Source organism: Hippoglossus stenolepis, chromosome 3, assembly GCF_022539355.2.
Source record: "Hippoglossus stenolepis isolate QCI-W04-F060 chromosome 3, HSTE1.2, whole genome shotgun sequence".
NCBI classification, from domain to species: Eukaryota; Metazoa; Chordata; class Actinopteri; order Pleuronectiformes; family Pleuronectidae; genus Hippoglossus; species Hippoglossus stenolepis.
The window spans coordinates 15,872,930-15,894,947 of record NC_061485.1 but is presented as its reverse complement, the minus strand read 5'-3'; the positions used below and the strand labels follow the sequence as shown (position 1 = coordinate 15,894,947).

The window sequence follows — 22,018 nt, the reverse complement described above, 5'->3', positions numbered from 1 at the left end:
TCGTGTACATGTATCTTATCCCTTGTGTACTTTAAAGGTTTGCTAATCAGGAGATGCAGACTGGGAAATGAGAAACGTACCTACGATACCAGAACACTTCAGCAGCAAATGGATGGAATATGATGAGAGTAGTGCCACCACTGTCAGAAGGACCCTGCAACGAGCAACACGCACATCAACAACATATATCACAACATATCACATCTTTATATGTTACATTACTGTACATTTCACCGTGGGCTATTTACACAGCTGCAGCACCGACATACATTTTCTGGAGGCCATGTACATAGATTGTGTTGGGAGATGAGAATCCCTGTGGATCCTCTTTACACTGGACTGTTACTCCAGCTGCCCCATCAGCCCCTCTGCCCTCGGCCACAGTCAGTACACACACTCCAGATGGACGGTTTCAACACAGACATTCACAATGCAGCGCTGAGATTGGCACAACGGGTAAGATCCTCGGCAAACATTAATCTGGTTCTTCTGTGTTTGTCAGTGGTGGAATAATCCAACTCAGTCACAGCAACAGCCTGTCCCTCAGTTTACAGCAAGACAATCTCAGGAGGGTGTGTATTTTTACATGTTATTTACATGTAGATGAGCAATCCACTCTAAAATCTTGTTGTACCGTTATTCTCAATAAAATCCCTCTGCAGTGTGTGCTTGTATAAACTAGGTTTATATTTCAAAAGCATCCAATCTTCCAGAATGGAATGTGCTGAGAAACACGAGGCCAAGAGGCAACACATGATGTCTGTCAGTGTGGATCAGGGATTTCTGTATCAATTTAAAAGGGTAAAAAAGTATTTAATCTTGATCAGGTTGTCCCTGATTCATATCAAAATGTTTACACTGTATCTTATTTAGGAAACGTTATTGTTCATCTTTTTGTGTCTGAACAGCATTTTTTTAATTGTAAAGCTTTGGTTCTAAAACCTCTTTATATGAGTTATGAAAAAACAACAAAACAATCAAAATGGAATCCCTTCATTTTTGAGTCAAACTGAACATTTGCACCAAGTTTAAAGAAGTTCCCTCAGGGTGTTCTTGTAGATATCGTGTTCACAAGAACAGGACAGACAAACGGACACTGGCTGTTTCCTGTGCGGTGGCATTATAAATGACACTCGAGACATTGACTACTAGTTTGATGAGTGACTTCTCAACTGTATCTGCAGCCCTACATGTTTATGTTTATATATACTGCTACTGATGCACTCCAACACTTGGGGTGTAAGCTCTCCATTAATGCTGTTTTACGGGTTAACAAGGTGCATGTGTTAAAACTTTTGACTTTAAAGCTAGAATTCACAATTCCCTAGCAGAACGAATCCTCGGCATGAGGGAGTTTTGTGAATGGAGCCTTGATCCACTCACTTTGTCTGACCCAGTCCACCTCATTCCAACTATTTTCTATTTTCTCTCTCCTTTGTCGTTACTGTTGGCAACATTAACTTTCTCTCACACACTCTCTTTCTTTTTGCAAAGGCCAAACATCCCATCTTTCACCCCGACTCCAACTCTTGGCCAGTTAACAGTTTTTTTTTTTGACTATTTGGCTTCTCTTTTCTCCGAGCTGTGTGGAAGAATGCTGGGCAGACTGGCGGTGCAGGATTTCAGTCGAGTGGCAGTGGGAGGACAGATCTGCTGACGGACGGACTGACACGCTCGGGCCACTGTGGCCCTGCTCGCAGCTTTCCACCCTGTTGCATTCCAACCAGGCCTGGGGCCACTGACCAACTGAGGACTCCCTAAGTAAAATCTGTATGATATGAAACACTGAGCCACAAGGGAAACAGAGAAAAACGACTTTCCCAATCATGCAGTGGATATCATAAGTAATCTAGTACGGTCAATAAGTGCATGAGTCACATTGTGGCCGTCACTGGTGTCCTAACCTCAACTTTATCCTCACTGTCATCTGAACACTGCGACTATAATAGCTGCAAATAGGATTGAACCATCTGTCATATAAAGCGTGAACATTATATTGTGCAGCTAATCCCTGACAATAAGCCAAACTCTTGACTTGTATTACCTCCACCAAGGAGGTTATGCTTTCACCCCTGTCCCTTTGTTGCTTGGTTGGTTGGTTGTTTGGTTTGTAAGCAAGACAACACAAAAACAACTGAACAGATTTCCACAAGACTTGGTGGAAGGATACGGTACATGTCAGCAAAGAACTCAGTACATTTTGGTGCAGATCCGGATCAGGGGGCAAATTGTAAGAGGGCATTTGTCAACACCTTTGCAGGGAATAATTCCTGGACCTTGCTGGAAAATAATCAGGCACATCTAGGGGACTGATTCCATATAGATACATTCATATGTTTTCATTAGTAAGTAGCATTTTCAAACTAAAAAAATCTCAGCATTTTGTCTCCCAACATCCATACTAACACACCTGAAAATATATCACATGACCGTCATGTGATAAGTATCTGACGAATCAACCAAGACTATGTCGTGACCGAAAAGACCCAATCGGCAAGCGGCTGTGGGTGTCTGCATCGACCAGCAGCGTTTCTCAACACCATGGTGTTATTTATATAGTTACAGCTATAATAGGCATACATGTTCATACAATAATGAGTGAACTGATCACATCAGTGGATTAATGAAAGGTTTAAGGATCAATGTAACAGTGGAGAGCGTGAAAACAACCTATGTGATGCAAATATTGTGCAACAGGCCTATTTTTTTGCTATTGATCTATATTTAGACTTTGTTTACCCGTCTGAGTTTGAGCAAACATGTTTTCCTCTGTACCCTTTCGGAGGAGGACCTTTAAGGTTCAGCATTACATGGCAAACGGGTGGAAAAGGATGAAATGTTTTTTGAGGCGATCATCGGCCTGGAGTCAAATGTGGAGCATGGAAAACTTGCCTGTATCCCTTTGCCAAATATGTCACTGACCCAGCCTGTGTTTCCCAGTAGCTCCTCTATTGTTTGACAAAAGATCATACAGACACACACACACAAAAGACACAGTGTTTCATCTACTGCATGGACGGATAAATATATACGCTATCTGCTCCATTCCGTCACATACCATTAATTCGCACACAATTACATGAATTCATCAGTGTGAAAATTAGAGATTAGTCGGCGACAGAGTTCATTTCGGAGCTGTCTAAGTGTCGAAGGCAGTGGCGTCTGGTGACACAAGGTTCAGCAGGTCCAGACATCAGACAGCTCGAAGAAAAAAAGAACTCAGCTCAAAGAATAAGGAGCTTTCTTGAACACGAGGGACAATCCTTCGGGTCATGACCGCCTAGGGAGCGAGGTTAAATGACGTCCTTGCTTGACGTTTTAGAGATGGACATCAAAAGCAGCGCTCAGTTTAAATCTTAAATGCTAACGAATTATGAATTTGCGGTCACATTGTTTCAAGTCTCCATGGAGCTCTGAATTCAGGGATACTTATTCTAAGTGCCCATACTTAGATTATTTAAAGTGGTGTTTATTCTGGGGTCTAATAGAGTCGGTTTACATGCTGTAATATTCAAAATACACAGTTCTCTCATACTGTGCATTGCAGCAGCACCTCTGTTTGCCCTCTTTCTGAAATTCTCAGTTTTTCCTCTTGGCCAACCTCCCAGAAAACCAAATCTGCTCTGATTGGCCAGCAGGTCCACTCTCCTGTGATTGGTCAACTTCTTCAAGCGTGTGTCGTGAAAATCCCGCCTCTAACCCAGAGGATTCCTGACCGTGCTGTAGCCACGGCAACATTGGCGTCGGCTCTGACATTCCAATTAAAGCCAAACTAGCTGGTGGACGGTAGATGTAGTTGATATCCTGTTAGAACTAAAGTAAGTGTTTTCTGTGGAAAATGAAAACTCCCTTTCTTGTGGATTTTGACCCTTTACAAGAAAGCTTGAATAAACAAAAGGAGAAAGAAAAGTATATATTGCAATTAATCTGCACTGCCTGGACTTTGCCAGCGATGTACTTCTGCTGTGCCCTTAAAAAACTATTTTCACGAAAAGACACTTGACTTTAGCACCAGCCACTCACAGACTAGCACCATCTGGAGGAGGTGTCAAAACAGCAAGAGGAAGACGAGGAAGGCAAGTGTTGATGCTGCCCGTGATATGTGCTGAGACTACCCTCGAGCAAATCTGATGACTTTTGCCAAACAACAAAACAGACTGTCAAAGTAAAGCTTTGACAGTCCATCGGTCCAGTATTACACCACTGTCTTTTTGCTGTTGTGTTATAGAACGCCGTTACGTCTTTGCCAGGATCAGACAGTTTAAATCCAAGACTGATTAGATGATCAACAAAACTGCCAGTGATGACGATGATGATGCCACCAAACTACATGACACACCAACAATAAAATGCCAGTGAAATGTTATGGATTTCCTGAAAGCAATAAGCTATTTCCCAGTCGTAGCAAAACAACGTGACATTACTGGCTAACCAGGTCAAGCTTATAGTGAGCGCCCTCTGCTGGAGGAAAACTACTGAGACGGAGACCGACAAAGTGTGTGTTTCTAGATTGTATATTATAAATTCATAGGGTTTGTTACAATTTGAATATGAACGTTATCGTTAACGATCGAATGAATGTTTGAATATCGTATAAAAAGAGTCAGCCCTAGTGTGTTTGCTGCGGAGCCCAGCTGCCTGAGCAAACACTCTTTTAACGTAGCCTTTTTAAAAGAATAAAAAACAAATGGAACTACATATGTTTGTAATAATTTACATCTTCAGTGGTCAGAAATTATTCAGCGACGATGAGTTTTGGTCTCATCATGGGATTTGTTGACAATGAGAAAATACAGAATATAAAAAATTGTCACCATGCTTGTCTGAGCTACATTCTAAAGTGATTGGTGTGACGTTAACTGATCCCGTGGGCAGAGAACAGACTTTAATGAATCACGTCAGAGTAGAGCAATGCCAGAAACGAGGCTACAATATGTTTACCTCAACCGGGGGATTAAACAAAGTGTCTTGACAGCTCTGGTTCTCTCCTTCATCATTCAATATTGACAAAGACTCAAAGTTATAAACACGGATGAACATATAAATAATCAACCTACAAGCTGCAGTCCACTGCGTCATAATCTTGACAGACAACGCTGCTGCTGCTGCGGAGGCTTTTCAAACGTTAAGCCCCTCATATACACAGAGCATATCAGAATCAACCACACAGACACATGTGGTTATTTTCTGCATCAGTAATTGCAGCTGCACACATTTATATCACAAGTAAATTCTTTCCCGCACACTGTTAATCGGATCCTTTATTATCAGATAAATGTGTCTTCAGTGTTATAAACAGGATCTGCTGACGAGCCAATTACAATACAATTAGGTGCTATTCTGTGTGATGTGGACGTCAAGTGGGAAGCGCTCAGTGGGAAGAGGATGAGTCACACAGCATCTGTGGGATGTAAGTTTGCTCACAGGCTGACGTCATGAAGAGACATGCACAGTGTTACTTACAGAAACAGGACGACCCCTGTGTTGGCCATGGCGTACGCCAGACCCAGGATTCCACTTCCCATGATGGCGTTGCCCAGGTTGAAGACTGACATCCCGAACGAGGTTTTTCCTTCAAACTACAACCGAAGCAAGACACAGGAGACAAATAAACATAATAATCCTCGTTAAGTCTGAGCAATTTGGTGCAGATCCAAATAAAAATCTGGAACTAGTGAATTTAAATGTCATTTCATAAGGGAACTGTTGTGCCTTGGCAAAGGCTCGCTTGTACGTAGACGTGTGAAGGTATTTGTAATAAGGTTTGTGGTTTCACTGTAAAATATCAAGCTTCAGTTAGCTTCAGTTTCTTTGCCTTATGGCTTTGATTATAACATATTGGGAATCATTGCTATATAAATATATATATCTAGAGTATATGAGGGAGAATATGAGAATGGCGTGCTGGCTGTGTTTCAGCTTACATCCGTGAAGCGTGTGGTCTTTTTGTCCTCCACCCCTGATAAGAACTCCTGGCTCTCTGGGAGGTTGGCCCCAGCGTTCTCAGTTCTGTGAGGACTGATGAGAAGAAACAATGTCACAAGAACATGGAGTAACAACCCGACTAACAAAAAACCCCGAGACTCATAACCAACAATGCCATTTCTTTGTTACAGAACATGCCGGCTCCGCTTTCACAACAATGTTCCTTTTTGTTCATCGGTGTGCAAATTTCCACACAAGAGAAACAGACTGGACACATTATTATTATTGTAACATACATACCTGTCATTCTGGGTGCTATTGGGTACAGTTTCCCTACAGGCACAGTGTAGAGAGGCCATCCATCACCCAACGAGAGCACAAAGTGGAAAAACAACACCCTCAGTCATAATATAATGAGGCAAGCAATACAGTGAAGGGACCAATGAATTAAAATCTGTGTTCTGGAGAGAGACATTTTAATTAAACCATCTATTACATGGTAAATGGTCTGAATACATAGAGCACTTTTCCAGTCTAGATGACAAAGGGCTTTAAAGTAGAGTTCTGCCTTTCACCCATTCACACCCATTCATACTGTGCATCTATGTGCAGCCCTTTCTCAAGACCTATCACACAGGAGCAATTTGGCATTCAGTGTCTTGTCCAGGGACACTTTGGGATCGACCCGCCAACCTTCTGGTTAGTGGACGACCCGCTCTACCCCCTGAGCCACGCCCACCCAATACAGACAATCCAGAGACAAAAAATACTGCAAAATGACCTGTGACATGAGCGTAAGACACCGAGCGTATCCCATTGTCCCTCAGTAATTATAATTCACAGTGAATAAGCAGGCAGGAGGTTAAGAATTTGCTCAAAGGCACTCCAGCAGGCAGTGAATGGACGTAAAGTATTTGCTGTTACACAAATTGTCCCCGCAACCCTGCAATTATGTGACAAGTGACGAGGCCGAGCTGCCCGCCCGAGGCAGCAGGATGACACGATCAGTCTCAACACTACACACACACCATTCGCTGCCGTGTTGTGTCTCTGTCACTGATGTATTGTGAGCGATGATTCATTCAGATATTTTACTAATCCATGGAGCTCATGTGTAGAACAACAGTCAAATCCACAACATCATATAAGTGAGGGTCCGGTCCTCCTCATGCTGATCAATGCAACCTCTCGATTAGTAATGAAACAGGCACATGCAACACATGACCCACGATGTGTTCATTGGATGTTGTGTTCCCACACGACATACAGCGTGTAATGTGACGTGATGTATGAGAAAAGACGTCTTCAGTAGATGGCAGATTAAGACAGGTAATCACAAATCTAATCGCCTGGCTTTAACAGTAGCAATTCTAAAATGGAGAAAGGGATGTTCAAACAGAAAGAAAGAAACTTGATTGAAAAGAGGTTGTTTATCACAGATTTAATGCTTCCCCCTGTTGCATTTAGGAATTGGAGACCAAGTAGCCATATTGTTTGGGTTCCAGATCTTTAAATCACTGCCTATATCTCAGATTGTTTCTCAACAAAATAGAATGAAAATGATATTTCCAAGCAATTCATTTCAAAAATGATTCAGAGACACTGTGTTATGAAGGAATATACTCACTTTTCGCTGTCCTGTGCTGCGGGGCTTTTGGCCGACGCGGTGATGTCCTCACCGGGGTCATGGCCTTTCCCATTAGGAATAGCGTTCCCCTCCGCAGGAGCAGTTTCCACAGTCTGGGTTGGATTATCTTCACTCATATCTGCGTGTGTGTAATAATCCGTCTGTGGATATGTTTTAATGCTTCAGGTCGTGTGAATGCGTTGGGAGGGAGGTTTATATTTTCCACCAGGAATCTGTGGAAGAAGAAAAAAACAGACATTTTGTTGTGAATCAAGCAGATCGATGTCCTTTCACTAATGGTGCAAGTATAAGACAGGAGCAATGACACTCCCATCAACCACTCATTTCATTTCATGTAGACTCAAATATTTTTGCAATATCAGAACCGGATTAAGGGATGTTCTTTTTTAGGTCATTGTAAAACTGGAAGTGCAGTGCCAGGAAACAAGAGGAGAGAGACGAGGGTATGAGACTGAAATCAGTAGAGCTGCATATTCAGCTATCAGGATCTGACCATCATTTCCTAACATCTCATACCTGTACAAACATCTACTAACATTCCAACATTAAAACTAAGTAATTAATTCCGCCTAACAATTCAAACCATTTTCTTGCCCTAACATCAGGAGGATTTTATGGTTTTATTCAGAAATGTTTCTCCTAAAAATACAGTGTATCTGAACACTTCATATGATGGTTCCATTACCGTTTGTTACTAAATCACTGGATCACTGTCACAACACGTATATCCACTATAAATACCAACCTTATATAAACTACTTGTTTAATACAGAAATGATATTAAAAATGTTTTCACAATTTATTTATAATGTGGCATCTCTTAGCGACTCTGCAAACTCATTGACACCCACACACGTGATTTGTATTCATTAAGGCTGAATCACACTATTTTAGCGACTGACAGAGACGAAGAGTTCTGTGTGCAGACTAATATCTCCTTCACTCTGAAGACACTTCGGTTCTACCGGCTAAGGTGGGACGAAATTTATTATTGAACTTTTGTCATATTGCTATTGATGAAAATTGTATTGTGATAATATCGTTTTATTGTCCGGCCCCAGCGGAGAGCCATGGTTTTGAATAGGACAGAGTCAACATGTATCTGTTGTTGGAGTTGGTGTTTGCTTTGGTTGAATGGAGGGAATTACATATTTGTGAGGTAATTGGCAGAAATGTCGCAACTTTGAGTAGATGACATCAGCAAGCTCAAAGTGACTAAGAGACTAAAACATCTTAAAATAATAATGATATTTGTGGTTTAAATAGATGTTTTTGCAAATCCCAGGAATAAGTGATACATCAGCTGACAGGTCTACGCACAGAGGAAGCAGAGCCTTCAGTTAACGGTGACACACTGGGCTTCGCTTCAAGCCTTTATTTCCTGGGTTTCCTGCTGCGGTGTCTCAGCTGACCAGCTGGCTTGTGGGGTCCCAAAAAAGGCCCCTGTGACTTGTTTCTCCTAGATGCTGTTGACCAGAGGCCCCTATCTGGCCGGCCCTGAATGCTCTCCTTTGCTCTGCTGCATAAACGGCAGCGGAGGCTATAATAGAGAGCACGTTGGGGGCCACAGAGGAGGAACACACACAAATGGTTGAACCCGCAGCACCAAGACAAAAAGAGAAGAACCAGCTACGACCAGCTATGAACCAGCTAGCCGTCTTTGTGCCTCCATTTTTCTGCTTGTCACTTTTCTCTCCATTTCCTCTTTAATTGAGGAGGGTTCAACGTGGCAACAATGCTCAGGGTTTTCTGTAGGACCGTTCCTGGCAACCACTCAGCTCTCTTTGTTCCCCCAAGGCTCTTTCCGCTCCACATTCTTCCCTTTTAAATGTAGTGTTTTTTTTGTAATATTATTTTAACACATCAAACGTAGTGTGAGGGGAAGAAAGCCTGTTCTACACCGAGCAGTCCTCTGAACCTGTCTTCCTCAACCACGTTGCTGCGAGCCTCACCGCGCAGCCTGGACTCTCGGTGTCTCTGGCTAAAGCCAGGCAACGTGGTTGGGCAGCAAAGCACACTGCACAATGGCACATGTTGTGCGGTTTCCTGGGAACGGGTTTGAGAACAGTGCTACTATTGTGCCAGGGATCATTATACCGCCGGGGCCCCCTTGGCTGCAGTTCGCCAGGCCACTCGAGAGGCTGAAAAGGTATTTCACTGGGCTCTAATTGAAAAGACGCTACCTTAAATTCAGCAAATGCCAAGATCCTGTATTCATGCACAGTTGTAGTGACGGTAGCAATGGCAGAGGCAGAGCCCCTCTCATGGGACAAATCACTGCACAGAACCGAGCTGCCAATCAGATCATCTACAAATCACGAGGAGGCTGGGGGTGCCATCCGAGGACAATGCACGAGGGGCCATGCGGCCACAGCGGTGCCCCTTAAACGGCCCAGAGCAGTGGAGCTTGAAACAGCAGAGCTGATTGGACAGTTGTGGCTCCTACAATCGTAATGTTTAATCACAAAAGAAATACATCACATCTTTGAAAACAGTCGAGTGAAAACACACTCACTCGGAGCTTGTTTTCCTGCCCTCCAAGTTTAAATCAAAGGAAGGAAGCTCAAATGCTTAAGGGAAACTATTCCTTCAATGGATTTTCCAGCAGAAACAGTGATTCTGATGTCAGGTATATGCTATATAAAGATATATGTTATGAACCATTATTAACTAATTTAAGCCAGGCTGCACAGTGGTGTTCCTGGTTCAGATCTCGGCTATAGGCCGAAGCCTGCTGAGTTTGCATGTTCTCCCGGGTCTGAGTGGGTTTTCCCCGGGTACTTCGGCTTCCTCCAACATGCAGACTGGGATTAGGTTCATTGAAGACTCTAAACTGACTGTATTTGTGGATGGGTGGTCGTCTCTGTATGCTGTTGTTATGTATTGTTGATAGCAACCTGTCCAGGCTGTACCCTGCCTCTCACCCAAAGTCACCTGGGATTAATGAGGATAGATGGTTTAGCTGATGGACGGATGGACGGACAGACAGACAGACTAATGGATGGACAGTTAAAGTAATAAATGTTAAGGAGAAGGTTTAAGGGTCAGATCCAGTATGGGAGTATTTACTGGGTTATTACTGTTTAAATATTGGAATGCAAAACTTTCATGTAATAGGATTATCAAACTATAGTGTGGATATAAGCAACTACTACTACTACAGTCATCTTAGATGACTGTAGTAGTAGTAGTTCTGTAGTAGTACTGTAGTATTCTACTGTAGTAGAATTTGTTTGTATCAAAGTGAAAATCCACTGCCAGCAGTCACAATCATGAAAATGAATAAAAATGAGGACGAGCATAAAAAAACAATAGCGTTCATCATCCCCTCAGACTGAACCCCCAGTTACCACAGCTCCATTGTGGTATGAAACAGAGGCAGAGCTGTGTTTACGTAAGAACATGTTCAGGGAAAGCCAAGACAACAAGACTGAACTGCTCTGTCGTGAAATGAAAATGTAATGTAGTCTGCAGACACGATGTCACCCCAAAAACACACGAGTGCATCAGTCTGCATGAGGACTTACAGTTTACCCTGATCTCCCAACAACAATGGGTTCCAGCATTTAATTCCCCAAAACATTTTTGTGAGAGACATATAGCTATTTAGATATATTTGAGTTAAATGTGGATTTCCACACTGATGAAGTTCTGTTTGCTGAGTGGTTTTTCATCTGAATACACCAAAGATCAATTGACTTAATCATTCTCAAGAGCAGACACTTCAACTGCTGCTATACGATACTGTACTACTACCACTACTTCCTTTATCAAAAACCAATCAGCTGGAGAAACAGAAATAAACATCAGAAGGACTACATGGGAAAAAAGGGATTATCTTAAGAAATACATTGTTTCTCCGTTCATATTCAAACAATCTGAATCCTAAGAAAGAGTTAATGGCAGCTTGTGATGCTCTTGGAGCGAGTAAATGAGTCTTTTCACAGTGACAACAGAGGCCATGTTTATTCAAGCCCTCATCCAAAACATCACCTCAGTTTGCCAACACACAGCAAGCGTATGCGCTTCAGTCCGCCGCCTCTGACGTGAGCCGCTCTGCCGAGAGACGTCACGCCATTGGAGGAGGAGAAAGAGAGCGAGGCCGTTTCACTGATTGTTAAACCGTAGCCGAAACCTGAACCAAATAACGCTGTGCATGCTGATTCATCTTCACCTATTGCTATGCATGTGCGCATCTGGGTTTGCAGTTCATTTTGGCGAATAATCAAATGTGTGCGGTTTATGCTGTGACACATCCTCCTCTCCGACTACTTAATGACCTTCTCCCAGGCCTCTGGCTGCATAAGCTTTTCTTGATTGAGTCTCCAGTGTAATTTTCACAGACGCTTAATCTGTGGACAATCATTAAATGTTTCTCACTCTTCTCTCTCACGTCCACGTCTGTGCAGTAAAAGAAGGTCTGAAATTGTTTTAATGTCAAGGAGAATCGTGTTATCCTCAAATGAATTTTCCTTAAAATTTTCTGCAGCATCATCATGTCCATGCAGGTCATTTGAAAGACAGTAAAGGGATCTCAATCGGATCTTATCTTAACTAGAAGAGCACCCTGAGAGTGCAGACCTCCCCGAGGCCAACTCCCTTTCTCACCATTTTAAAGTGAACAAATTATCCTGGATTTGCCACCTTGATCAAAAGTGTTCAAGGAGATAACCTACCCTGATATGAATATTTGTGTTTTGGATCTGAACAACATTGCATACACTAATAGATATCGGTCCCATAAGCATGACCATGAATCACTCCCTTGCAAGCTGGTGAAATTATCAAAAAACGGAATATATTTTGCAGCGTTAAAGAAAGACACCAAATTCCCAGATCCACCCCTTTGTTCGGATCCGCACCAAAATTAATTAGGTTATTCCCTGACTTAGACCACATCCTTCTGCATTTGTTTTATATAAATCCATTCAGTAGTTTTAGCATAATCCTGCTGACAAACAAACAAACAGGCCAAACAACAAACCAACTAACGGACAGGGGTGAATATTACTTAAACCTCTTACTAATAGATTGGGATTAGTAAGAGGTTTGCTTTTAAAAGTCACTGTAGTGGACCAATATACAGAAAATCATCTTAAGTAAATTATTCATCCGCCCTGTGTTCATAAACAGGAAGAGATTTCCTGCAGATTAAGAGATTACATATGCCCACAATTCCACTGATGAGCAGCTAATAGATCTATCAGTGACCGTTTCATTGTAAAACCTCCGACAGTCAGGAAGACGGAGTGGACCCGATTAGGGCCCATCTCGCTCAGGCAGGAAGTCAGGATCAAACTGCTCAGGTCACCACGTACACTGCTCCTGCTCCTGCATAAAAATAGCTGCAGAGGAGTGAATAGCCGGCCGTGCTGTAACCCCACATCATGTCACACATGAAGCTGCTGCCTTTAAGTGCTGCTGCTGCTGCTGCTGCATGTGCCACTGAAAACAGCGGCTGCCTTAAATAAGCTGTAAACAGTCAGCGAACGCATCGCACAACCATCTGTCTCTATTCTGTTTTTTCACACATGAGTGAACATGCACGTAAATACACCCTGTGATAACACACACGCACACACACAGACACTGCACAGTGCACACACATATGAAGTGTTATAATGAGAAAATGCCATGCTGCTGCCATGATGTTGTTGAAAGAAGGAAACATCCCATATAGCTGCGGGCAGAACATATAAAATCCTCAAAGTGGGTAGAATCTCACACAGTAGAAATGAGATCCTTGTAGATATCACATGTTTATAGACAGTGAACGAGCAGTGAAAGTAGCAGAGCATTAGTGGGATCGGTAACTCAATTTCAAACTGTAATCCCTTTACACCGCAGCTTGTTACTGAAAATGACTGAGTAAAAACTGTCCAGCAGTGAGTGAGAACACTAAGGGGATTTACCAAAGGTCTTATTCACCCACACAGGAGTTTGCAGTTATTCTGGCTGATTAAACCTGTGCTCTGGTTGAAGGTTTGTGTTCCTACAAATATGTGTGGGACCCTCAAATTAAACTGCAATTCAGTAAATGAGGGGAAAATACAGGATTCTCTCATAGGTAGAGTGAAAGTTGCTTGTTTTTTTTGTATTAGGGCCATATTGAAGAGAACAATGCTGAGATTTTGAGAATAAAGTGTTATTATTACAAGGACAAGTCATAATTCTTTGAGAAAAAAGTCATAACATCATGAGAATAAGAAAGTGGATCCAAACTCTCGAGAAACTATGAAACCTCTTTGAATATCACACAGATATAACCAGCAATATTCTAACAGCCGACCTCTACCAAACGTTTCCTCCATCAAAAATGAATCAATTTCCTCCGGGTCTGTGAGCTTCTTTCTTCAGAATAGACTCAGTTCCTTGAACAATCTTTTCTCTACTAAAGCAGAATTTACCAAGATGCTCCACATTCCTTAGTTTACACAGGCAACAAGCTAACTTTCTGATATCCCCCCTGTAACACATCCACATAGCCTACAAGTATGACTTCATTCTCGTAATCGCAGATTCTTTTTCCATTTAAGTGGGAAAAAAACATTTTTCACAAAACCTGATTCGTAATGAGGAAACTTCACGTCTCTCACATTTGCCCAACAGACCAGTGTCTATCCTCTGCCTCTCTTTCCTTTACAGTGTGCTGCCATCCCCCTCCCTCCCTCCCCGTGCTGCAGGCCCTGAGCATCAGCCGACATTGAGAAAACAGGAGATTCATTTCTGACTGTCAGCTTCTGAGATGCTCCTCATCCCAAGGTTCCTATAAGCTGCTGTGAGATGCACACGTCAGAGACTCTAAGATGACGCAGGAGGTGGTCTCTGCTCGGCAGAGCAATTTAAATATCCACCATCATGTGGCAGGTATTATCTCACAGAGAGTCAGGTGTTACAGACCGAGGATCTAATCTGGATTACTCTGTACAATCAATGCAGGGGAAAAAAAGATTGAAAATGATTTGACTTTAAATCTCCTCAGATCATTTGATAACCTATATCTTTACAAATGGATGCTGACCGGTACAAGTAGCCAACTGTACTGACCAGAGCATGACAGTGTGTAACTGTAATGATTATCTGGCTTTACAACATCATCACATAAAACCTTATGATGTGCCACATAGAATCGAGCACCAACATGTAAGCATTGGAGGCTTTAACAGAAAACACTGCTCTTTCACTTTGAACTGGGTCACGTCATGTTCTGACAAACTGCTTAGTCGTTGCTTCCGTTGCACCAGCCAACCAAATTGTGTCCAAGCAAATACTCAGGGGTGGAAGCCAATCAAATCACATTCATGCAAAAGTCCAGCCTGACTTCAAACATCAGACAGAGACTGGACTGATGTGGCAGAGTCAGTCAACACATGTGAGAATACATGTGAGTGCTCAGTGAGTCAGACCTGATTTGAAAAAACTCTTATTGACAGGCTTGCTGATTATTTACGTATCCCAAAATATTTAAGACCATGACAGAAAGTGTAATGAAGTTGGTCTTATTAAACTGGTTTTCCATGTGTCACACAGTTTTTATCACCCGGGCTTTTTGAGGCGATACAGGGGTGAGTACGGACGAAGGTCAAGTCTCAGTTTGAGATCCCAAATGACTGAACCCCAATGATATCCTGCTGAATTTGAAGACAAACATCTGATCCTCTGTTTCACTTCATTTCATCCATTCGAGATCAAAATAAAAAGCAGTGGCTACACTGACTCTGCAGTGCTCTCTGTACAAGACTATTCACACACACAGAGAAATGTAGCATTTCAGATTTAAATTCTGGGTTGTCACTTGTTTGTTGACTCAGTTTTATGTACTTCCTGGATAAGAGTGAAAGAGGCCAAGTGTTCCTCGGCTCGTGTTCCGTCTCTTAGCTTGACTGACGTGCTGTAAATTGAAGATGACAGGTGTCTGTGCCATGAGGTGACGCAGGAAAGAGTCAGGTATGACACAGCGATTATCTTTAGTGTTTTGTAGATGTGAACAGTGCAGCCACTGCAGGTGATGGCTTTAAACTACTGTGGATGGGGAAATGCTTCAGATGACAATGCAAGAGGTAATTGGCAGGGTCGCTGCCACAGGGTAGGCAAACCGGTCAATTGCCTGGGCTCCCGATCTGAGGGGGGGGGGGGCACCCGAGAACAGCTGATCATGTTTGTTTCCATGGCAACAAGAACTGTATAGAATCATCAGAGCCCCAAAAGTCCCTTGAAACGCCCCTGGTAATGGGTAATATCATAAAGTAATCAATATGATATTTAGGGTCAAATTCACACACATGAAAATGATAATTATGAACTACTCATTATCTAATGATTGAATTATATAGTATCTCCCAGTTTGTTCTCTAGTAGTGCACCATTATCTAATAATGTCCTCAGTTAAAGGTAATACAGAACTCATCAATAGTGATTAACAAATAATGAGGTCCTTCCTGATTGTTATCCTCACTTGTTCCTCAGTAACTACTCACTTTATTGTTTATGTTATTATTCTGATTGTGTTACCAGTGTAATCCAAAGCGAAAAGTGATGTTGATGCAGGCGGAGTAAATGATTCAGAGGACGTCCTGATAGCAACTGTCGACAGTTCAAGTTCAAAAAGCCAAAACTTTCCATCCCCTGTTTGTGTGGAGCTCAAAAACTGACTTATTATTACTACTCCTTTTCTGTCTATTTAGGTTTGCTATTTAAATATTTTATAATTTAATTGATTCAGTTTATGTTGTTTCTAATTCAGTGCCATTCATCGTCCATTGTTTTTTATTTGAATACACCAAGGGTTTTTAAATCCACATCAGGAATCTGTAATCAAGCAGACTTCCTCTCGTTTGCACGACCCTTCCAGTAACTGCATCTGCCTCGTGCCTGCAGGCGGCCGTGCACGTTTGATGCACAACATCAGACTCAGGCTTATCCAGGTGCAGCATGCACTTACAGTATAATTAGGATAGGGATATAATTAGGATATTTGAGAACGTAATAGATTTAAATCACTTGTTGACTTAAGATACTATCAGAAACAGAAACATTCAATCGAATTGATGAAGCCACCGGCATGGATACAAATTTTTTTTACAGCAAGGATGCAAAGCGCAGTGATGCTCTTATGATGAGCTGCTTCAAACAGTCGACAGATTATTTGTTGGACGCTGTACAGCTCCACATCTGTTTCAGTGACTTGCTGCATATTCATAACAAATTATTCCCTCGATTTGAATGTGATCTCAGCCCTGTGGCTCTGTGCCTCATGAGCTGCCTTCATCACCTCTGTGCACAACACGGTAACACAGTGCAATGCTGCAGACTGCAGATGAACTGTTAACAAGCAATGCTGACTGCATCACATATTTTACATACACTGGAAACTGGTACAACAAAGTAGAAGACAGCAGATTGTGGGTGCTGCCATTCGCAGATGGGAATCATGTTTGAAAGGTCAAAGCCAGAAAGATAAATAATTAAAGTATAAAAACAACACTATATTTGTATAAAGTGCTGAGAGTGTCTTTTCTCTAACTGTTCAAAACCTCAAAACACTTACTTTTAAGTAAGAAAAGAAGAAAATAAATATTTTGAATTAAGTGCTTAACATTTTTGTTCATAAAATGACTTAAACAACGAATTGATTATCAAAATTGGAGGAAACTATGCAAGTTGTACATTAGTTTGAACAATAGTACAGAGTTCAATCAGCTAACTGCTCGTCCACCCATGCAGTCCACTGTTCAAAGCCAGCTCTGTCCTCTCTCCATCATGTGCCCCACAACAAAGGACCAGCCTCTCCTGGCATCGAGCTCCAGACTCCCTCCTGTTTCCTCCTCATCACATGGCAGCAGAGAAAAAGAAAGAGAGCATCATTGGGCCGAATGCATTCATTCAGCCTGAAGTACAACTCACGCAGTGTGTGACCACCATGGTGGATGTTGCTCTGCTGACTCTGTCACATACCACAGCACCACACGAGCCCAAATCCCCAATCCACTGACAGAACTCCTGAGCACAGCAGGCACCCACTATAAGCAGATCAATGTAGGGCTTAAGTATAAAATCCCTCATACAACTAAGAATTGCACTGAGTACAATAGGCCAGTGATGGATAATGAGCAAAAATACAGCTCTCCATGAAGATCAGAAGCAATGTATTCTGACTTGGGCATGAGGTGGCCTAGGAGACTTTCTTCAGTCTGTCCTGCTCAAGTGTCACCAAAGCTGCTCTCGGACACGCACTGAAGTCTGGACATTTCCCTGAAACATTCCAGAGCGGCTGAATGTGAGAACGTAAGTTTCCCAGTCAGTTGCTCCAGACATTTTTGCAGAATTTTTGTCTTGAAAATCTCTTAGTGAGCCGATGTGAGAAGTCAGCAGGAAAATGTCGAGAAAATTAACTGCGAGCAAATTGATGAAGTTTCTAACATGCAACAGTGGATTGCAGGATTATGACGTACAACAACAACAAGATCACGGCAGGTCCGGCTGTTTCTGCGGCCTTCTCTCCTCTCATCTCTCCGCACGAGCACAATGCATGATGGTATATATTGCTCAGTTAGTGACCATCGGTTGGACACTACTTTTCACGATGCATAGTGGGAAACAATGAGTCCAATATATGGGTATAAGAAATGTCACTATACATTCGGACAGTACAACAAAATGGTGACCAAATAGTGAGTGCTTGTGGACACAGCCTGTTATTTTCGCATTAGAATCTTTACGTGAATTTTCCTGTTGTTGCAAGCTCCTGATACTGTCTTCATATGCGAAAGCAAAACTTGGAATATGAAATGTGCGGCCCCAAATTTCTGGGTATTTTCCAGAATTCCTCTCTAAAAACGTCTCAAGAGAGATTCAAAGTGACCCTATACTCTGTGGTGATGGTTTTGAACCTGTTTGTCTGGAATACAAATAAACACCCTGCTACACATAATTATATATAGTTTGCTGTGATATTTGTTTTCATATTAAATATGTTAAACCTCTTTAACGTCAAACTGTTTATGTCGACACTGCTTTGCATTAAGCGGTCATCAAAAAAGCAAGAGAGTATTGCAACATTTTATATTGCAATAGTTTTGTACATCCAGTCTTTCCCAGATAATGTAGGAAAAGGATTTCAGCCTGTGTAAAAATTCAATTAAACCGGCAGCAGCTCCCATAAGACATAAAGGATTTCACTCTCTTCTCAACCTACTGCTGATTACTAGACAGCATACTGTTCAGGGTATGATATTTTTCTCCCAGAGCTCATCTAACCAATAGGCTTGCATTCATCCTAAGTGGTATGACCTTCTACCAGCTGGAGTTTATGTGACCCCTCAGTACGTCCTCAGACACCACAGGTCCTTCATTAAACCAGACTGCACTTAGAAAAGGCTGCAATGTGATGAGCAAAAACGCCAGAACATGAAGAAGATAGACAATCTAACGGAGGGCAAGAAGGAACTGGCAAGTGTCCAGTTGTGCGTGACATGACAAATATTTACAGAAAGTTATCCAATATACAGAATTTATATCTATATTGTTTCCAAGCGTTATTTTAAAAAACGCAATGTTGTTTTAAACATAATGTATTGGGGCTACTGCCTCCATCCATTTTGGAATACAAATTGCTAGCACCCTCCACAACGTGTACATTGAGAGAGGAAGTTCTCCCTGTATCAGAAATTCTCGGAAATGCCAGCTAAAGCGACAGTGCACGTGCACACAAAACACATCACATCATCCCAATCTTTGTATCTTTGACTCTGTAAATAAAGGGCATTGTCTTTTTGTAACTCCAGAGAAAGAAACGAGGTTAAAGCAAACACTTCAGTTTACATTTTAAAAGACCAAAATCCAACCACTGCAATACCCCGAGGTCAAACCGAGGCTCGTGTCCTTTCCTGGTTTAATACCGTCAACAAAGTCACAGCGTGGCGTTGCTCTATTCTCACAGCGAACCGCATTGTGTTCATAAGACTGAACAAGCCCTTCATGTTTTCTTTTCATTCCTGCAGATGTAAACCAATAAACTCCAGCAGGATCTGAATATATTCCACACAAGACACACAGCTTTGATCCACTTAAATAGGAACTCAGCGAATCTCTGATCCCAAAGTGAAGGAAAGAAGACGACGTTTCTCATCCACCAACCTCAGATTTAAAAAAAAAAATGAAGAAAATAAATCTTGAAGGGAGTATTAAAGGCGACTATTTGATCGCTACAGGCTGAAATGTGTTGCTGGGGTTTTATCACTTTACCTGTTGGAACAGAGAAGCATTTACACTAAATGAGGGCCGTGACCTTTGATTCATGGCACTCCTCACTCTGTCCCACTTTTGTCGTCAATCGATACTCTCACCAACCTCAACAGTGATGACATTTATTTCACGCTATCCTTTCACTCTCCATTCCAATTGATGAGCTGTGTACAGACACCGTATTTACACACGCTTATTAATCTCAACACAACCCGAAAAGATGCAAGTGCAGGGATTAATCGCACAGCACGCAGAATACCGGCTGAGGCTGGATCAGTCTGCCCACACTGTGATTTCATCCTGGGATGGGGTATGAGAGAGAGGCGGCACATGGGCCAGTGACCAGTCGGAGAGAGAGAGGGGGACAGTCAATTCTAACAGCAGAGGCCAAGCGGGGCCAGACAGGAGCTCTCGTCTGCTCCAGCCTGTCAAGTGCAGCGGTCCCAGTCTCCCCTGCTGCCCACAAGCCCTTGACGTGACTCATCTTGGAGGAGAGAATCACTGCTGCAGGTGACTCGGAGAGATGCTGTTGTTAGACTCTTATCCAGGCAGCGAGGGCATTTTTGGGATATATATTTGTTGAACGTCGACCTATGCATCCTACTCAAACTAATTGTACATAAATTGGGCTAAGAAGAAGCATTATTACCGCCCAACAATATCAGATACAGACCAGATATATCTGACTGTAATGTAGGATTTCAGAGTTGGCATCCGTCTGTTGGTTAAATGTCCCTCAGGCAATCAGCAAGACCAAACATGAAGATCAGATGGCACCTGTGTGGCCAAGCTGAGACCAGCTGGGGATGCTTTCGCCAAGCAGCACGACTTAAAGGTCCAGTGTGTAGAATTTAGTGTTGATGTAGTGGTGAAGCTGCAGGTTGCATCTGAACCCCCCCTCACCTCACCCAAACACGAAAGAGAACCTGTGGTAACCTTCAATTGTCATAAAAACTCAAAAGGTGTTTAGCTTCTCCAGTTTTCCTATTTCTGCCAATGGATCCATTTAACCTAAATCGTACACAGGCAACCTTTAAAAATATGACAGGCAAATCCAAAATGTAAGATGTAGGATATAGAGAACGTGCATAATCTAAGCATCAATGTATCTCACAGGCACGACTACGCCTGAAATATCATACATGCAGTGAAGACCGTTCAGTGTAGAGCTGGTTTGGGCTCTCAGCGTTCAGTGTCCAGGAATCCACAGGGTGCATGATCCCTCCAGTGGTCAAGTTTGATCCCACTAAGCCACACTCCACCATGAGCCTGCAGTTTTAATCAGATAGTGTCACTCAGCGATCCTCCGAGGTGCAGAGCAAACATCTACCCTGCTGAGAGCCAAATCTTGCCACATTTTCCTCACAGAGCCCAAGAAAGGACGCGAGGAATCTGTGTAATCTAGAAAACTGAAATCCCTGTGCACGTTCGGGAATGTCACCTCTCGACAGCTTGCGCCAAGGACCGTGCATGTTGCGCGAACAACACAACCTGAGGACAGAATATCTCGAGCTGAGTTTCAATAGCAAACGCAAACCGTTTTGCACATGGGGAGCATACTGATGCTGCACGCACACAGAGCGCCCTTAACTGTACCGCTGCATCTCTCAGTATTAAAACATGCACACGCTCCGGGGCTGCACATGAAGGTGCACGGTCACATACAGACACAGCTGCGAGTCGGTGTCTTACCAAAAAAAGTACCAGCGTCCTCCTCCAACTCCAAATATCTCCACACGCACACACACGCACGCACACACACTCTTGGCTCCTCCGCTCGGTGCTCGGCTGCCGTCCTCCTGCCTGTGCCCCGCTATGCGTCCGTCCTCCTTCCCTGCGCACGGCGTTAATGTCGTGTGTTTCCTCCGCTGACTGACTGAATTGTCCTCGTAATCTCCAGTGAAGTGGGATGCTTTCAAAAAAAAAACCAGAAAGAGCGACCGGGTTCCGCCTACCGTTGCGCACACACGCACGCACTCACGGACGGACGGACGGATGGACGCACGCGCGACGACCCCCCCAATCAAATTACTGTTGGTGTGTATGTTACGGTATAAGACAAGAGAGCGCTCTATATTTGACACGCGCCTTCGTTAATCGCGTGGAAATGGTGGATTGATGCGATCGGTTTGTTAAAGGGTCGTGCGTGATGCTTTTTTCATGGTGGGGTATGTCTCATCGTGTTTATGGATTTACCGTCGT

At 42.8% G+C, this 22,018-nt stretch overlaps 1 protein-coding gene across 2 annotated transcripts in view; it reads right to left on the bottom strand.

Moving 5' to 3' along the window:
* LOC118105401 (sodium-coupled neutral amino acid transporter 3) overlaps window positions 1-21,793 on the bottom strand; it is a 35,896-nt gene extending 14,103 nt beyond the window's left edge. The window contains exons 1-6 of one of the 2 annotated variants that reach the window (XM_035153122.2): window positions 21,509-21,793; window positions 7,553-7,785; window positions 6,226-6,258; window positions 5,925-6,018; window positions 5,464-5,579; window positions 81-154 (exon numbers count right to left, since the gene is read on the bottom strand). In XM_035153122.2, coding sequence (XP_035009013.1) covers window positions 81-154; window positions 5,464-5,579; window positions 5,925-6,018; window positions 6,226-6,258; window positions 7,553-7,689 — 454 coding nt within the window. In that variant the 5' untranslated portion in view covers window positions 7,690-7,785; window positions 21,509-21,793. The remainder of the gene's footprint in view (window positions 1-80; window positions 155-5,463; window positions 5,580-5,924; window positions 6,019-6,225; window positions 6,259-7,552; window positions 7,786-21,508) is intronic. The other variant, XM_035153123.2, reaches the window with a different exon arrangement.
* Between the last annotated feature and the right edge of the window lie 225 nt (window positions 21,794-22,018).